The sequence below is a fragment of the Peromyscus leucopus genome, chromosome 16_21 (genome assembly GCF_004664715.2).
Source record: "Peromyscus leucopus breed LL Stock chromosome 16_21, UCI_PerLeu_2.1, whole genome shotgun sequence".
Classification (NCBI taxonomy): Eukaryota; Metazoa; Chordata; class Mammalia; order Rodentia; family Cricetidae; genus Peromyscus; species Peromyscus leucopus.
The window spans coordinates 5,750,609-5,766,738 of NC_051084.1; the positions used below are offsets into that span (position 1 = coordinate 5,750,609).

The 16,130-nt window shown below is 48.4% G+C and overlaps 1 protein-coding gene across 2 annotated transcripts in view; it reads left to right on the forward strand.

Annotated features, from left to right (window-relative positions):
• Nucleotides 1–15,573, forward strand: part of Ubr2 (ubiquitin protein ligase E3 component n-recognin 2) — an 88,467-nt gene extending 72,894 nt beyond the window's left edge. For both annotated transcript variants that reach the window (XM_028887178.2, XM_028887179.2), the window contains exons 41-47: nt 2,709–2,839; nt 3,565–3,673; nt 5,364–5,420; nt 8,688–8,765; nt 10,084–10,254; nt 11,129–11,230; nt 13,340–15,573. In XM_028887178.2, coding sequence (XP_028743011.1) covers nt 2,709–2,839; nt 3,565–3,673; nt 5,364–5,420; nt 8,688–8,765; nt 10,084–10,254; nt 11,129–11,230; nt 13,340–13,481 — 790 coding nt within the window. In that variant the 3' untranslated portion in view covers nt 13,482–15,573. The remainder of the gene's footprint in view (nt 1–2,708; nt 2,840–3,564; nt 3,674–5,363; nt 5,421–8,687; nt 8,766–10,083; nt 10,255–11,128; nt 11,231–13,339) is intronic.
• Nucleotides 15,574–16,130: the final 557 nt, after the last annotated feature.

Sequence of the window (16,130 nt, forward strand, 5' to 3'; positions counted from 1 at the left end):
TTTATAATTTAAGTTTTAAAGCATAAATACTTGCAGCTTAATCTGCACTGACAATGATTGTCGATGCCTAGAATTCAACATTTACAAATTCTCATTCACACACACACAAAACACACTATTATCACACAACTTGTGTCTTGAGAGAATCTTCTGCTTTTTAAATCTTTGGCCTCCCAGTCAATCGCAAGTTCAACCAACTTTTCCGAGTTCTGGTAGTTACCTGGACCACTGAGGCATTGCCACAAGACTTCTTCTTTTGAAACATCCTTTTTCTCTAGATATTAGGATAGCTACACCAGCTTGTTTCTTCTGTGGTGTATGTTGGTGTGGGATTATCTATTATTTGATTTCTCATGGATGTGTTTAGCTTCTTTGGGTTGGATTTTCCCTTCTAGTGCTTTCTGTAGGGCTGGGTTTGTGGACAGGTATTGATTAAATCTGGTTTTATCCTGGAATATTTTGTTTACTCCGCCTATGGTGATTAAGAGTTTTGCTGGGTATAATAGTCTGGGTTGGCATCGGTGGTCTCTTAGTGTCTGCATGAGATTTGTCCATGATCTTCTAGCTTTCATAGTCTCTATTGAGAAGTCTGGTGTTATTCTGATGGGTTTACCTTTATATGTTACTTGGTCTTTTTCCTTTGCGGCTCTTAATATTTTTTCTTTGTTCTGTGTGTTTAGTGTTTTGATTATTATGTGGCGAGGGACTTTTTTTTTGGATCCAGCCTATTCGGTGTTCTGTAAGCTTCTTGTATCTTCATATGTATTTCTTTCTTTAGGTTAGGAAAGTTTTCTTCTATGATTTTGTTGAATATATTTTCTGTGCCTCTGAGTTGGTATTCTTCTCCTTCTTCTATCCCTATTATTCTTAGGTTTGGTCTTTTCATGGTGTCCAAATTTCCTGGACGTTTTGTGTTAGGACTTTTTTGTCTTTAGTGTTTTCTTTGACTGACGAATCTATTTTCTCTAGCGTGTCTTCAGTGTCAGAGATTCTCTGTTCCATCTCTTGCAATCGGTTGGTTATGCTTGTTTCTGTAGTTCCTGTTCGTTTAGTCAGGATTTCTATTTCCAGCATTCCCTCAGCATGTGTTTTCTTTATTGTCTCAAATTCATTTTTCAGATCTTGGAATGTTTCTTTCATCTGTTTAATTGCTTTTTCTTGGCTTGATTTGATTTCTTCCCATTTTTTGTTCGTTTTTTCTTCCATTTCTTTAAGGGAGTTTTTTATTTCCTCTTTAGTGGAGTTTTTCATTTCCTCTTTAAGGGAAGTTTTTATTTCCTCTTTAAGAGAGTTTTTCATTTCCTCTTTAAGGAAAGTTTTTATTTCCTCTTTAAGGTAGTTTTTCATTTCCTCTTTAAGGAAAGTTCTTATTTCCTCATTGAGGGAATGTTTTATTTCTTCTTTACGGGCCTCTATCATCTTCTTAAAGTCATTTTTAGGGTTGATCTCTTCTGTTTCTTCTGTCATGGTATGTTTAGGTCTTGCAGGTGTAGAATCACTAGGTTCTGATGTTGCCATATAGGTCTTTATGTTGTTGCCTGTATTTTTGCACTGGCGTCTACTCATCTTTTCCTCTGTGCGGTGCAGGTGGTGTCTGTGTCTGAGAGTGCCTCTCTTGTTCTAATTTTTAGTCTTGGTTTAGTAGGGGCTCTTGGTTAAATTGGTGCTATTGGGCTGTTTCTTCAGGGACAGCTGATTTCAGTCGGTGAATTATATACTTATGATTCTGGTGATCTGGTTTGGTGACTGGGTAGCGCCTTCTTCTGTGTTCCCAGGTCACGTTTTGTTCATTTGTCAACTCCTCAGCTGATCTTGTTTCTTCAGACTTCAAACTGTAGGCATCTGAGTCCTCTCCCAGATGGGTTTCAGCTGAGCAGGGTAGTCTCACCAACACCTCCAAGTTGTTGGGTTTCACAGGATCAGCAGTTGGGCCCTGGGTTGTCCCCAGACGGAGTGTCCAGACTTGCCCTGGTTCCGACCCACGGAGATAGCCTCTTCCCCAGGTGTTGGGGCTAGGGGCGTCCCCGTTCCAAGCTGCGTCCGCCCATCTCTGTCCCCGGGCCTGTCCACCCCTGTGGCCCGCCGCCACAGGCCCACCTGCGTCCACCTGTCTCCGCTGCTGGGCCTGTATGTCCCCGTCAGCTGCCGCTGGGTCCGTCTGCCTCTGCGGGCGGCCAACGGACCCGCATGTCTCTATGCCGGCTGCCACCGCGGGCCTACCTACCTCTGCTTGTGTTTTTGTTTTGTTTTGAGACAGGATTTCTCTGTGTAGCTTTGCGCCTTTCCTGGAACTCACTTGGTAGCCCAGGCTGGCCTCGAACTCACAGAGATCCACCTGGCTCTGCCTCCCGAGTGCTGGGTTTAAAGGCGTGCGCCACCACCGCCCGGCTGTTTTTGGTTTTTGTGTGTGTATGGTTTTTCGAGGTAGGATTTCTCTGTGTAACAGCTCTGGCTGTCCTGGCATCTGCTTTGTAGACCAGGCTGTCCTTGAACTCACAGAGATCCACCTGGCTCTGCCTCCCATGTTCAGGGATCAAAGGTGTGCACCACCACACCTGGTTTGGGTTTTCATTTTCTAATTTTTCTGTATATCTGCCTGTATTACTTTGACCCACTCCTAACCGTAAGGGCATCCGTTCCAAATGTCAGTCTTGTTTTCACACCATGTTTTCCTGAAGTGATCTTGTCTTCATTGTTTTCTCTCTCAGTGCCTTGGAGGAAGCGCCCTCCGGCTGGCACCTGTGGAGGAGCGTCCGGGCCGGCATCATGCCTTTCCTCAAGTGTTCTGCTTTGTTCTTCCATTACTTAAATGGAGTTCCAGCCCCACCAGACCTTCAAGGTAACTTTCCATTTCTTTCAAATGTAGCAAGTGTTTGTTCCATGTCATCTGCTCCAGCCATTAGAGTCAAGATGGATCTGGGCATGGTGGCGCACACTGAGCTCAGCACTGGGTGGCAGAGGCAGGCAGCTCTGTGAGTTCAAGGCCAGTGTAATCTACATAGTGCATTTCAAGACAGCCAGTGCTACATAGAGAGACCCTGTCTCAAAAATAAAAATTAAAAAATTAATAATGAAAATAAAAAGTAGAACAAAGATAAGTTAGAAAACGTAAAAGGGCTGGGGACTGAGCTCAGTGGTGATGCTTGCCCTGGCATGCTAAGAAAACAAAACAGTAAACAAGTACATCTGATTAATGAGAGCACATGTAATTGGCCTGTGAATGCTGATATGCATCTTTGCATACATGCTCTGCCTCTAAATCCCAGCATGTTGCTGACTGTGAGAGCCTCTGTTAAATGTCTCAGAAATATCTGTTCTGTGTCAGTTTATATGTTACTCTTAGCAAGGTTCACTTTACATATTACTCATGAACTAGGTGCAGGAAGCAGAGGCAGGTGGATTTCTGACTTCGAGGCCAGCATGGTCTACAGAGTGAGTTCCTAGACAGCCAGGGCTACATAGAGAAACCCTGTCTCACGAAAGAAAGAAAGAAATAGAAGCAATAGCTCTCTCACTTCTACATGGGACGTAACTGTGGGTGTGCCTCTTTCCCCCCATTTACAGCTTCTGGAACAAGCCATTTTGAACATTTATGTAACTACCTTTCCCTGCCAACCAACCTCATTCGCCTTTTTCAAGAAAACAGTGACATCATGAACTCTCTGATTGAAAGGTAATGCTTGGACATTTTTCTGCATTGTGTAGAATGGCTTATGCACTAAGCCTTAGCTTTTCACGTTTCAAAGTTCTTTCGTGGGAAACTGCTGAACCTGATAGAATTCAACACATAATTCAAGAGTTGGGGTGTTTTGCCAAGTGTGGTGTCGCACGCCTTTAACCCTAGCACTCAGGAGGCAGAGGCGGGTCTCTGTGAGTGTAAGGCCAGCCTGGTCTACATAGTGAGACCCTGTCTCAAAAATAAATGAATGAGTAGGTAGGTAGGTAGGTAGGTAGGTAATGTTTAAGAGAAAGAATGCGGAGTGCAGCTGAGGATTTGGCTCCAGGGTAGGATTGCTGCCAACCCAGTGGGTAAGTCTGCATGGGAGGGAAGGGGAAGGACTGGGAGGAATGTTTATTTCCTTAGTGGAACTGGTTATTATGGACTCTGTTTCCACAGCGGTCTGTGTTGCTGTGTTATTTTGTTTGTTGATATGGGGTCTCCCTATGAAGTCCAGGCTGGCCTTGAACTTCAGACCCTCCCGCCTTGGCCTCCTGAGGGCCAGGATTGCAGATGTGCACCACCACAGCAGTCCTACTCATAGATTTGAGAGCTGAAGTATGAAGAGGGCGGCACCCACCTGTAATCTCAACACTTGGGAGGCTGAGGCCAAGGGCTTGCTGCAAAGTCAAGGCCAGCCTACACTAATGAGTTCAAGGCCAGCCAGGGCTCACATCCTGAGACCCTATCTCAGACAGGAAGACAAGGCAATAGAGCGTGACTGCAGGTTATCAGAGCCTGAGGTGTGTGTGTCGGGGTTAATGGGGATAGCTTTCGGTTAGGGCCGATGAGACGGATCTGGAGATGGGGGTAGTGATGCCTGTACAACAGTCCGAATGTGCTTAATGCCGGGGAACTGTTAATAATGGCTAAAATGGTCATTTTATCTGTGGTTCATCACGGTTTTTTTTTTTTGTTGTTGTTGTTTTTTTAATGGAAACAAGTCTTTATTAAGTAACTTTTAATATCAGAAAAATAAAACTCTTATAATTCTCTTTACAGCAAATATATAATATCAGTGCTTTGGCCATCTTAAGTTAAAGGCCCTTTATCATAAAATATATGGTTTTAAACTTTACTCAAATGGAATTTATAATCCCTATGACTTCCCTACATATACATAACAAAAGAGTGTAGTAAAATTAGCAAATACTAAACTATATTGATAATTTATCATTCTTTTTTTTTTTTTTTTTTTTTTTTTTTTGGTTTTTCGAGACAGGGTTTCTCTGTGTAGCTTTGCGCCTTTCCTGGAGCTCACTTGGTAGCCCAGGCTGGCCTCGAACTCACAGAGATCCGCCTGGCTCTGCCTCCCGCGTGCTGGGATTAAAGGCGTGCGCCACCACCGCCCGGCTAATTTATCATTCTTAGTCTGTGGTTCATCACTTTTTTTTAAACGTCTGAGAAGCCAGGTATGATGGCATATGCCTGTAATCCTAGCACTCAGGGGGCCAAGGCGGGGGATCTGAAGTTTGAGGCCAGCCTGGCCTTAATAGGGGGCCCCATATCAGCAAACAACACAGCACAGCAACCCAGGCAGCTGTGGAATCCGACCGAGCCCATAACAAACCAGTCGGAGGCCAGCAGGCTGCAGAGAGAGACCCTGTCTCACGAAAGTAATCTCCCTCCTCTCTTTGCCTTGAAGTTGGTGCCAGAGCAGTGAAGTTAAAAGCTATCTGAACGGCGGAAGAGGGGCAATAAGGTGAGTTGGAGCCCCCTGGGTATTTGGTGTGGGGTGGGTGGAAGAAGCCACATGGGGTGTGAGTGCCGTGTCCCCTCAGCGGCATGGCCCTCGGTATCCAGGACTGCACAAGACAGAGCATCTTGTCTCAACATGTCAGTCTCCTGCTGGGGGTGGGACGAGAGCACAAATTCACCACATCCTTGGCAGGGAAGAGAAACAGAGGTAGCTGTGTTGGGGGAACTGCTTTTAGAAATGTAGCTCTTCGTCCTGGGTTATGTTAGCTGTTTTTCTTTATCCAAATATCAGGAATGAATGGTATGAGGTTCCATGAGCTGAGTGTCTTTACTTGTCACTTGTAAGAACGTGGGTAAGGAGTTACTCACTGAAAGGTCAGCGGTGACCGAAATGTTCCACTCTACCATAGGCGACTACCGACAACCCTGCCCCCAAGACCAAAGGCTGCTTAGAGCCAGGGAGTGGTGACTGGATCTCAGATGGGGCCTCTGGTCACCTCCCCTCTCTTTCCTGAGGGAATGTTTACAGCCCCATCAGTGTGCAGACCAGCTGTGTGTGTGTGCTTCTACATTTGAGTGTGGGGCCACCTAGATCTCCCCCTGCTGTGTGTCAGCTGGGAAGAAGCCACCTCACTCCCATAGCACCCCCAGTGACTATCCAGTCGTGGCCAGTTCTTTTTTTTTTTTTTTTTTTTTTTTTTCAAGACTAGGTTTCTCTGTTTAACAACTCTGGCTGTCCTGGAACTCACTTTGTAGACCAGGCTGGCCTTGAACTCACAGAGATCTTTCTATATCCCTGCATGTCAGAAGAGGGCACCAGATCCCGTTATAGATGGTTGTGAGCCACCACGTGGTTGCTGGGAATTGAACTCAGGACCTCTGGAAGAGCAGTCAGTGCTCTTAACCTCTGAGCCATCGCTCCAGCCCCCTGTGGCCAGTTCTTTCCCATTCATTTAATCTGCCTCTGTGCTTTAGTTGAACTCTTGTTGTGTGAAACATCCCTCTGGTCATACAAGTGTCTCACCACTCAAGCCTGCTGCTTCTCCAGTCCACACCACCGTGACCATCAGAAGACTAGATGAGATGACTTGTTTGCTCAGACGCCCGGAATGAGAATGCCTGCTCTGAGGAATCTGAACCTTGTGTGATTCCGTTTTCACATTTGTAAATGGTTGCCTGTCACCACCCTCGACCCTTAGCCTGCAGCGTTCCTGTGGGACATGGGGCTGCTGCTGCTTTTTTGGGTTTTTTTGTTTGTTTGTTTTTTTTGGGGGGGGGGGTTCGAGACAGGGTTTCTCTGTGTAGCTTTGCGCCTTTCCTGGATCTCACTCTGTAGACCAGGCTGCTCTCAAACTCACAGAGATCCACCTCCCTCTGCCTCCCGAGTTCTGGGTTTAAAGGTGTGCGCCCCCGCCGCCGGGCTGACACAGTGCTTCTTAACTTGAAGCACACAGCAGAGTAACTGGCAAACCTTTCAAACTATAGAAGCCGCTCCTGGCAGATGTGGTGTTCTGATATGGGAGTTCTGGCATGTGTGCTCCCCTTAAAACTGCAGTTGATGATGGTGTGACTAGCAAGTGCTGTCTGAAGTACCCCAGGGGGGACCCACACTATCTTTGCAGTAGCTGAGAGTAGATAACCATAGGGCATTCCTGAGCTGGGCTGCCACAGAGGTCAGGGTGCCTCACACTGAGGAAGAGGCCCTGAGGTACTGACTGGATTTGAATCTCAGCTTTTTCTGAGTTCCGTTCAGTCAGAACCAATGTAGCTGATAGAAAGAAAAATGGATATTGTGAGAGTCCAGCTCTTACCTGCTCCTACCTTTTGAAGGGTTCTTAGATGAAGGAGAGAGGAATGAGGAAATATTAGACAGAAAGATAGAAGGAGATGATAAGAAAGACAGAGATACGGGATAGCTTCGGGAGGGCCCTGGGTCAATACCCAGCCACCCAGAGCTTTATTCAAAGGGGCTTTTTATAATATACCAAGGGGAGAGGCAAAAGACCTCCCCCTTGCAAGATCCAAGCACAAATGTACAAAGTGTAGACCCTTCCAAAGACCCGGTAACCACGCCCCTGGCCAAATCATCCCATTATGCAGCCCTGCTGGGTAAAGCGAGCCCGGAGTCTCTGACCTTGAGTAAGGTCTCACTAGGAAGCCTCCGTGGGCTCCCACATGCTATATTCTTGGAGTGCCTTCAGATCACCCCTGGTCAGCACACCCCTTGGACATCAATCCCACATTGTGTGGTGGGCTCCCATCCTGTGTCACGTGGGTAGAAGCCAAGAGTGAGCGTCCTCACCTGCCCCCTTCCTGCAGCCACCAAACTTCTGCTGGAAAGGGACAGATGACTGTTGTGCTCAGCATGAGTGACGGGGTCATCAGGAGAGTGGGAGCTCTAGGGGGCCTTCACTGGCTCCCGCCGCCACCCCAGTCCAGACAGGACACATACAGCACAGCGTAGAAGACAGGCGTGCTTCGTTTTGTTTGGGTTTTTTTTAACTTTACATTTTTATTTGTGTATGGATGTGTGTGCAAGTGTGCCACAGCGTGTGTGTGTGTGTGTGTGTGTGTGTGTGTGTGTGTGTGTGTGTGTAAGTCAAAGGAAAACTTGCAGGCATTGATGCTCTCCTTCCACCATGTGGATTTCAGGGGTTGAAATGAGATCCACAGGCTTGGCACCAAGCACCTCTACCCACTGATCCATCCCACCAGTGTTGGGTAGAGGGAACACTCTCAAGGGTGGGAGTCATTTTAGACCGCCTTTATACTCTTTCTAACGTCTCTACTGCAGACAGCTTCCCCTGGAAGGGCCTTTCCTGCCCAGAGGATTGATAGACCCCCTTGGATTACCTTTAAGAGGAGGCACTGGTCTGTTCTTCTCTAGGAGCCTCCAGCTGGAGCAGAATCTTAGGTGGTTTAGCTGGTTCTTTGTTCATGGCCTTTCAGGTTCAGAATGTCCTGTCTCCACCACAGCCAGAAATTCACTCAGGTCTCCTTTTGTAGGAGTGCGAGTCCTGCAGTTTATAGGGAGCTTACAAGGGAGGGATTCGTACCCGGACCTCCAGGCCTGTTGATGGCGGATGGCTTCCTAGTGACTGGATAGCAAGCGAGAGCATCTTTAGTTACCTTCTCTGGCCTACACTGTGGTAGGCCCTCAATTGCTCAGTTCAGCCTCTCTTGATTGACTTTGACTTAGCCAAGAATTAGCCTCACATCATTATGGCAGGGCCGTGAATTCACTGAGCTCTTCACATTTCTAATTTCTTAGCTACCCGAGAGGATCTAACAAACTGATCGACCTTCCGGAGGATTACAGCAGTCTCATTAACCAGGCGTCCAGCTTCTCGTAAGTTCTTCTCTCGGCCCAGGTCCTCACACAGACATTGGGTGGGGGGGGATGTTGGTGGTGGCTCTTGGTTTTGTTTGGGGACAAGGAGTCAGCAGTCCTTTCCATAACACCATTAGTAAGTGTCACTTGACACCACATTTCAGAGTAGGGCATGGAATGAGAGGTGGCGGCAAGAACCAAGGGTTTCTGGGTAATGATTGCACTTTAACAAGAACCTTTTGTGATTCTTGATCAATTTTTAAATACTTGGCACACAGGCAGCATAAAGAGTACACTTCCATGCTGGAGAGATGGCTTCCAGGTCCTGAGTTCAATTCCCAGCAACCACATGAGGGCTCACAGCCATCTCTAGTGGGATTTGATCCTTTCTTCTGGCATAAAGGCATAGATGCAGATAGAGTGATCATGCATAAATTAAATAAATAAATCTTTGAAAAAGAAGGAATATGCTTTCATAAGTAAAAGCATTGCGCCAGGTGGTGGTGGCGCACACCTTTAATCCCAACACTCGGGAGGCAGAGCCAGGCGGATCTCTGTGAGTTCGAGGCCAGGCTGGGTACAGAGTGAGTTCCAGGAAGGGCGCAAAGCTACACAGAGAAACCCTGTCTCGAAAAAAAAAAAAAAAAAAAAAAAAGAAAAGAAGAAAAAATAGTGCTGTGACGGTTGAAGCCCTGGGTATCTCCTCTCTGTGCCTCTCCTTGCTCTGTAGACCTTAGTGTTCTGAGTGCCATGCCAGCCTCTGCCTAGTTCACCCTGTTGATAAAACACTGACCAACGTGGAGAGGAGAGAGGTTTATCTGGCCCCCAGGTTACACTCCATCATGAGGGAAGTCAGAGCAGGAGCTGAATCAGAGACCACGGAAGAAGATTGCTTACTGGCTTGCTCAGCCTGCTTCTTAGACAACTCAGGCCCACCTCCCGGAGATGGCAGTGCCCACGGGGCTGTGTGCCCTCCCACAGCAATTACCATCAGGAAAACGCCCCCCAGACTTGCTGCCAGGCCATTGTGGTGGAGGCAGCCTCTCCCCTTCCCCGCGTGTCTAAGATGCTGACTGCGTGGGTCTCTGAGCGGCGACTGTCAGGTACTCCACACGTCGTCCCTAAGCAGCTGAGTCTGCAGTGACGGGACACGTACTTTTCACTGCTCCGTAGTACTCCACTGTCCCGCAGTAGCTGGTCTCACTTGTCACACGGTGCTCTCTCTCACGTTCCGGTGTCCTAACACAGGAGAGCTAACATTGAAAAGTTCTCTTCCGGGCTGCCGGGGCCACACCCCTCCACAGCAGTGATATGTTATTGTGTCTTTGTCTCGGAGGTGCCCCAAGTCGGGTGGCGACAAAAGCAGAGCCCCAACTCTGTGCCTCGTGTGTGGGAGTCTCCTCTGCTCTCAGAGCTACTGCTGCCAGGCCGAGCTGGAGGGGGAGGATGTCGGCGCTTGCACAGCACACACCTACTCCTGCGGCTCCGGGGCTGGCATCTTCCTGAGGTAAGGCCCGAGAGGCTTCGTCATCCCTGAGCCCTGGTACTCCCGGGACAAGAGAATAGCACTGCTCGGGGACTGTGAAGGTCCAGGGCCCCACATTTCTTGTATGGCGCCTACCAACTGGTTCTCCCACAAGTGCCAGCTCCCAGCTGACGGCTCTGCTCCTCTTTGGCCTCCATAAGTGTGAGGCTGCCCCGTCCCGGGTGTCCTCCCCAAACCCAGGTAAGAATTCCCCTCCAGGGGCTGGGAGACAGGCCGCGAGAGCACTGGCTGCTCCTGCAGAAGCCCTGGCTTTGGTTCTCAGCGTCCGTGTGGCAGCTCACAGCCGCCTGTAACTGCAGTGCCAGGGGACCTGATGCCCTCCTGCGGCCTCTGTGGGCTCACACACTTAGACTGAAACACAACTCAGTAACTCTAAGAAGCACCGTCGACTCTTCCTCCAGCACACTGGGTACTGTTAGATTCCCTGCAGTCTCACGCTGCGGTCCGCTGTTGTACTCAGCCAGAAAACACCAGTAACTCTTGTGCATAATTTTCCAAACGACCATGTTTCTCATAATTATGGTGAAAAGATGAGTAGTATCTTGTGTTTAGAATTTAGCTTTCTCGCCCTTCAGTTTTAAGTTCTCCTGGAGCCCCGGGTTCTCACTCCGAAGTCATTGTCTGTATTTGCAGTATGTCGTCACCAGGTGCACGCGGCCATCTCGGTTCCGCTGAGACCTGGGCAGCGGCTTGTTAGTGTCGGCGTCCCTGCTGCAGCTCTTTTCTCCTCTAACCCTGGGCTTCATTGCTTTCTTCGTTTGCTTACATAAACCCTTGAATCCACACCTCGCTCACTTACAGAGATGCGATGATGAACGCTCTGCTCTCTCCACAGAGTGCGGGAATGTCAGGTGCTATTTCTAGCTGGCAAAACCAAAGGATGCTTTTACTCTCCTCCCTACCTGGATGACTACGGGGAGACAGACCAGGGGCTCAGGTAAGGCCCAGCCTGAGAGTCAGGGAGGCTGGCCCTGGGCCTCAAAGCCCTTCCCTTCCTGGAGAGCATGAGTTGGGAGGTCCTGGAGTCAGCCGTGCTGATGCCCGGGAGCCAGTTCCGCTGGAGGTGGCTCTGTTCCCTGTGGACTGGTCTCCAGACTGTCTGCTCGCTGTTCGTCTCCCAGCCTGAGAATGCTGTGAGAGGTGGGGCAGCTCCATTGCTACAGCGCTTGCCATGCAGGCGTGAGGACCCGGGCGTGTGCTGCACACTCACCATCCCAGTGCGGAGGAGGAGATGGAGACGGGAGGTTCCGGGGCTTACTGGGCAGCCAGCCTCACCTGGTTGGTGAGCACCAGAGTTGAACTGGCGAGTAACTGAATGAGAAGACACTCCAAAGAGTGTCCTCTGAATTTTTTGTTTTTCAAGACAGGGTTTCTCCGTGTAGCCCTGGCTGTCCTGGAACTCACTCTGTAGACCAGGCTGGCCTCCAACTCAGGTCCACCTGCCTCTGCCTCCTGAGTGCTGGGATTAAAGGTGTGCGCCACCACTGCCTGGCTAATTTTTCTCTTCATATTAACTTCTTTAAAAATTTTTTCATTTAAATAATATTTAATGCAATATAATGAAAATACTGTCACTTTAGCCAATAGTCAACTTATATTACTTATGGAATTTTTTTCTCATACTGTCTTTGAAGCATGGTGCATATTTTACATTTACAGCACTTCTCGTTTTGGACTGCCCATGTTTCAAGTGCTCCATAACTGTATGGCCTTTTGTCTCTGTGCTGGGCAGGGTAGCTCTAGATTCACCACCTTTAGTAGATTCATTCTAAATTTAATAAGATGTGAGAATGACTGTGAGTTTCTTTATCTGTGGCAAATATGAAAGCCAGTCGCTGAAACTAGGTTTTATCTCTTTCACTATGGTGGTAACTGGAGTATTCCTTTATTTACCTATCCATCACTTTTAAGAGTATCCTGTCATGACATCCTGAACACAACATCAAGAATTCATTATCATCCAAATAACACAGGAGTCACTAGAAGAGAGGAAGAATTTAGGAGGCCCCTTTACTTCTGTCTGCCTTTCCTCTAAGGTATCAGGTGAACAATTGGCTGTCTTTATAAACGACAGTGCAGCTGAGAACAAAAGGAGGAGATTATTTAAAAGAAAGAGAGAGAGAGAAAGAAAGAGAAAGAAAGAATGAAAGAGAGAAAGAGAAAGGAAGGAAGAAAGGAAGGAAGAAAGAAAGAGAGAAAGAAAGAAAAGAAAAGAAAATCTTAGAGGGTGAGGTAGGAGGTAACTGACTAGGTAGATAAAGGAATACTCCAGTTACCACCATAGTGAAAGAGATAAAAATTTATTATTGCCAGGCAACTCACCTGATCTGCAGAGTGAGTTCCAGGACAGCTAGGGCTATTCAAAGAAACCCTATTTTGAAAAAACAAAAACAAAAAAAGTAGATAAGGATTGGGGATTTAGCCCATTGGTAGAGCACTTGCCTAGCGAGCGTAAGGCCCTGGGTTCGATCCTCAGCTCCAAAAAAAAAAAAAAAAAAAAAAAAAAAATTAGATAATAAATAAAAACTTTAAAAGATCGCCATGAGGGATATAGGATAAAATGAGAAAGGGAGATCTTGCAGCCCCATTCCACTCATCACATGTCTGAGTCACAGCATCTCCAGCATCAGCACCACAGACCGTCTGACTTGTGTGGCTCTCTATGGGGAGACCGCTTATACCCTGATGACATAAGAACAGATTTGACCAGAGTAGCCACAGCTGCCTTGAGAGGCGGTTGCTTCTGCTGTGAGACTCCCGCTCTCAAAGCCAGACTGCAGAGCTTGCCAGCCTTCTCTGCCCCAGAGAGGATGAAGGAGCTAAGGCAGATGTGACTCCCCAGGCTTGAATAACCAAGGTTGGGCATGGGCCCCTGGTCACAGCTCATCCTACAGCCCTGAAGGGTGAGTGCCCTGCAGGGAGGGCCCCAGCTCCGCAGTAGAAAGGGCAGAATCTGAAACTGGTTCCATGCACCTTGCCTGGCGCAGGAGGGTTGGGAGGTGAGGGATGGATAAACTGCATGTGAGTAACACGTGTCTCTTTCTAGACGAGGAAACCCTTTACATTTATGCCAAGAGCGGTTTCGAAAGATCCAGAAGCTATGGCAGCAGCACAGCATCACGGAGGAGATCGGCCACGCGCAGGAAGCCAACCAGACCCTGGTCGGCATCGACTGGCAGCATTTATAGTCACTCACTCCTCTACAAAAACCTTCAACCTGGAGTTCTGTAACCCAGCTGGCTTCTCCAGAAAGATGACAGAAAATAAGTTCGGCTGGATCTATTTTGAAATAAATTCTTTATTTAAGCTTTCTTCCCAGTTTTATTTTTCTAGTTTCTGGCTCCAGGGACTGATGAGAATAATTTTCCACCAGATTTTATTGCTGTACCCTCAGATGTTACCTGGGCAGAGATCCTCTTTAGCCTGGAGCCTCACTCCTGCTTCACTAGCCCGAGCCGCTCCACATCACTGATTGTGTTGGACTTGTTGACCATTCAGCAGAGGCCAAAAGGAGCCCTGGGGCCCAGCAAAATGACTTTTCCAACCTTGGTGCCTCAGCGCTGAGGTGCGGTTCGCCTCTGGGACTGGACCTCACCTCCGAGAGCAAAGCCGTTGAATTTGAAGCTGGGATTCCCTTCTCTGCGTGGCCTGGAAGGCTGGAGATGCTAGCAGGAGAGCCTAGGGGGAGAGCGGCCAGCTTTTCACAGCTCTATCTGGTTGGTTTTCTCTATTTTTGTCAAGACTTTTGGCTTACTCAATTAAAGGGCTTTTGAAATGGAAAGGACCTCCTAGTTTTTCCGACAGTTCCTCCCTGCTCTGAGGTAAACGGAGAGCGTGTGCAGCCTCAACCAGACGGCGGCAGACCTGAGAGAACTCAGCTTAGTGAAAGGCTACATGCCTGTAATCCCAGCACCTGGGAGGCTGAGGCAGACCAGGAGTTCAAGGCTAGCTTCAACCACGTTAGGAGCCTGAGGCTAGCCCGGCTGACTTGAGACCTCGTCTCAGACCAACCGAAATCGAGGAGCCAGGGTTTTGAGGTTTCTTGCCCCACCCCACATCTCCTGGATTAGATGTGCTGCTGCGCGTCTGCCAGCCGTTGAGGACATGCTCAGACGGCGTGCACACAGCTTCCGTCCTTTTTAGGTTTTATTCTGAGAGGTGCCTTTCTAGAGCCATAACCCTGGGTGCCGCAGCTCCAGCTCCTGCGCAGCACGCCGCCTCCCCTCGGCAGACGCGCACAGAGCTCACGTGCACGCCGCCGTGACCGCAGATTGAACAGAGGGTGAGCTCCGTCTCCTCGTGGGCCAAGGCCGCCACGCGAACAGAAGGAGGCTGTCGGCTCTTCTAACCCTTCTAACCACCTTTTCACTCAGCCTTTCAAATTGCAACCCCAAGTTCCGTTCCACTGAGCTGCACCCACGCCACAGTACCCCAGGAGGGTCAGAAATTCAGACCAGAGGCGAAATGCAGCCAGCACAGCTCCAGGATCATGTGAGGAGCCGCCTCCCCTCCCAAGGATGGACTTCACGTAGCTCTTCTGCTTGGCACAGGCTCAAGAGCTGAGAGGTTGCAGCAGGAGGCCCGAGTTAGAATCTTCCATGCTCCCCCTTCTCTGGCCTTTCCTTGACACGGTCTGAATGGGCTGTGAGGGATGTGCCTGATGTTTGACCTTTGACACGCGCGGTTTCTTCAGATTGGAGTTCTTTTGACTCCTCTTGGCTTTTTGCCTTCCATTCACCATTTTTAAATTTAAAATTATGAGACCTCTCTGGGCATGAGCCTCGTGCTAGAGCCCTTGCCTAGCGTGAGTAAGGTCCTGGGTTCAGTCCTGGTGCCAACCCAAAGGGGAAAAAAAATCATGAGCACAAGCTTGTTTCATCTACGTGGCCTACAGACATCTTCAAGGTCATCCTGACCCTTCTGGGTTCAGGCCTGACTCTCAGGAGTCTGGAATTAGCGGAGGATAGTCCTGCATTTCACTCCTGAGAAGGTCAGCATTGGGGCAGTGGGTTCCCACAGATCTGCAGCCTGCCCTCTCCGTGTGGCAGTGTTAAGATGGTTTCCCGTCCCTGTCAGCACATCTGACTTTGGTTTGTTTCCGCATGGTTTTGTTGTTGTAGAAATGTTTATATAACATGCTTTCCATATCAGGGAAAATCATATGTTTAATAAATTGGCTATAATTTTAATATCTGTGGACAACTTGTAAAATTTGAAATGTATCATATGTAAAAAGTTTAAAGATATTAAATAAAGGCTTTAGGTGTTGACATTCCTTCAGTTATCTCCATCTTCTCTGCTTTCACACACACACACCCCATGTCACCTTCTGCAAAAGTGGGACGTTGATATTAGCCTAAGATTTAAGAGGCTTAAACTATTAGTGTCAGTTATGGCCACTGGCCAAGACACACTGACCTTTCTGGGAAGCATGGACATTATCTCAGCCGATTAGGTTTCCTGCTTGTTGTCTTTGAGCTAGAACTCTCCAGGGCCGTTTCAGACCTCAGCTCAATAGAAAGCAGGTCTGTGTGGGACTCTTCGCGTGTGTAAGCTCTTGTTGGTCTGCTTGCTTCTCTGCAGGTCTGTGTTCTTACACTCAGCAGACAGTGGGTGCTTGAGATGTGTGCAAGAATTAGAGTTCTGTGTTCTCAGAGTTGGGGCACTGTCCAACATCTGGCTCTCCACTGGGACACTGTCAAACATCTGGCTCTCCACTGGGACTCTGTCAAACATCTGGCTCTCCACATTGGGCTTCCCACCTGGTCATTAATGCTGCCTCCAGTTGACTTGCCCCAGGCCAGGCTGCTCCTCACTGGCTACTGGGTTTCTCTGTG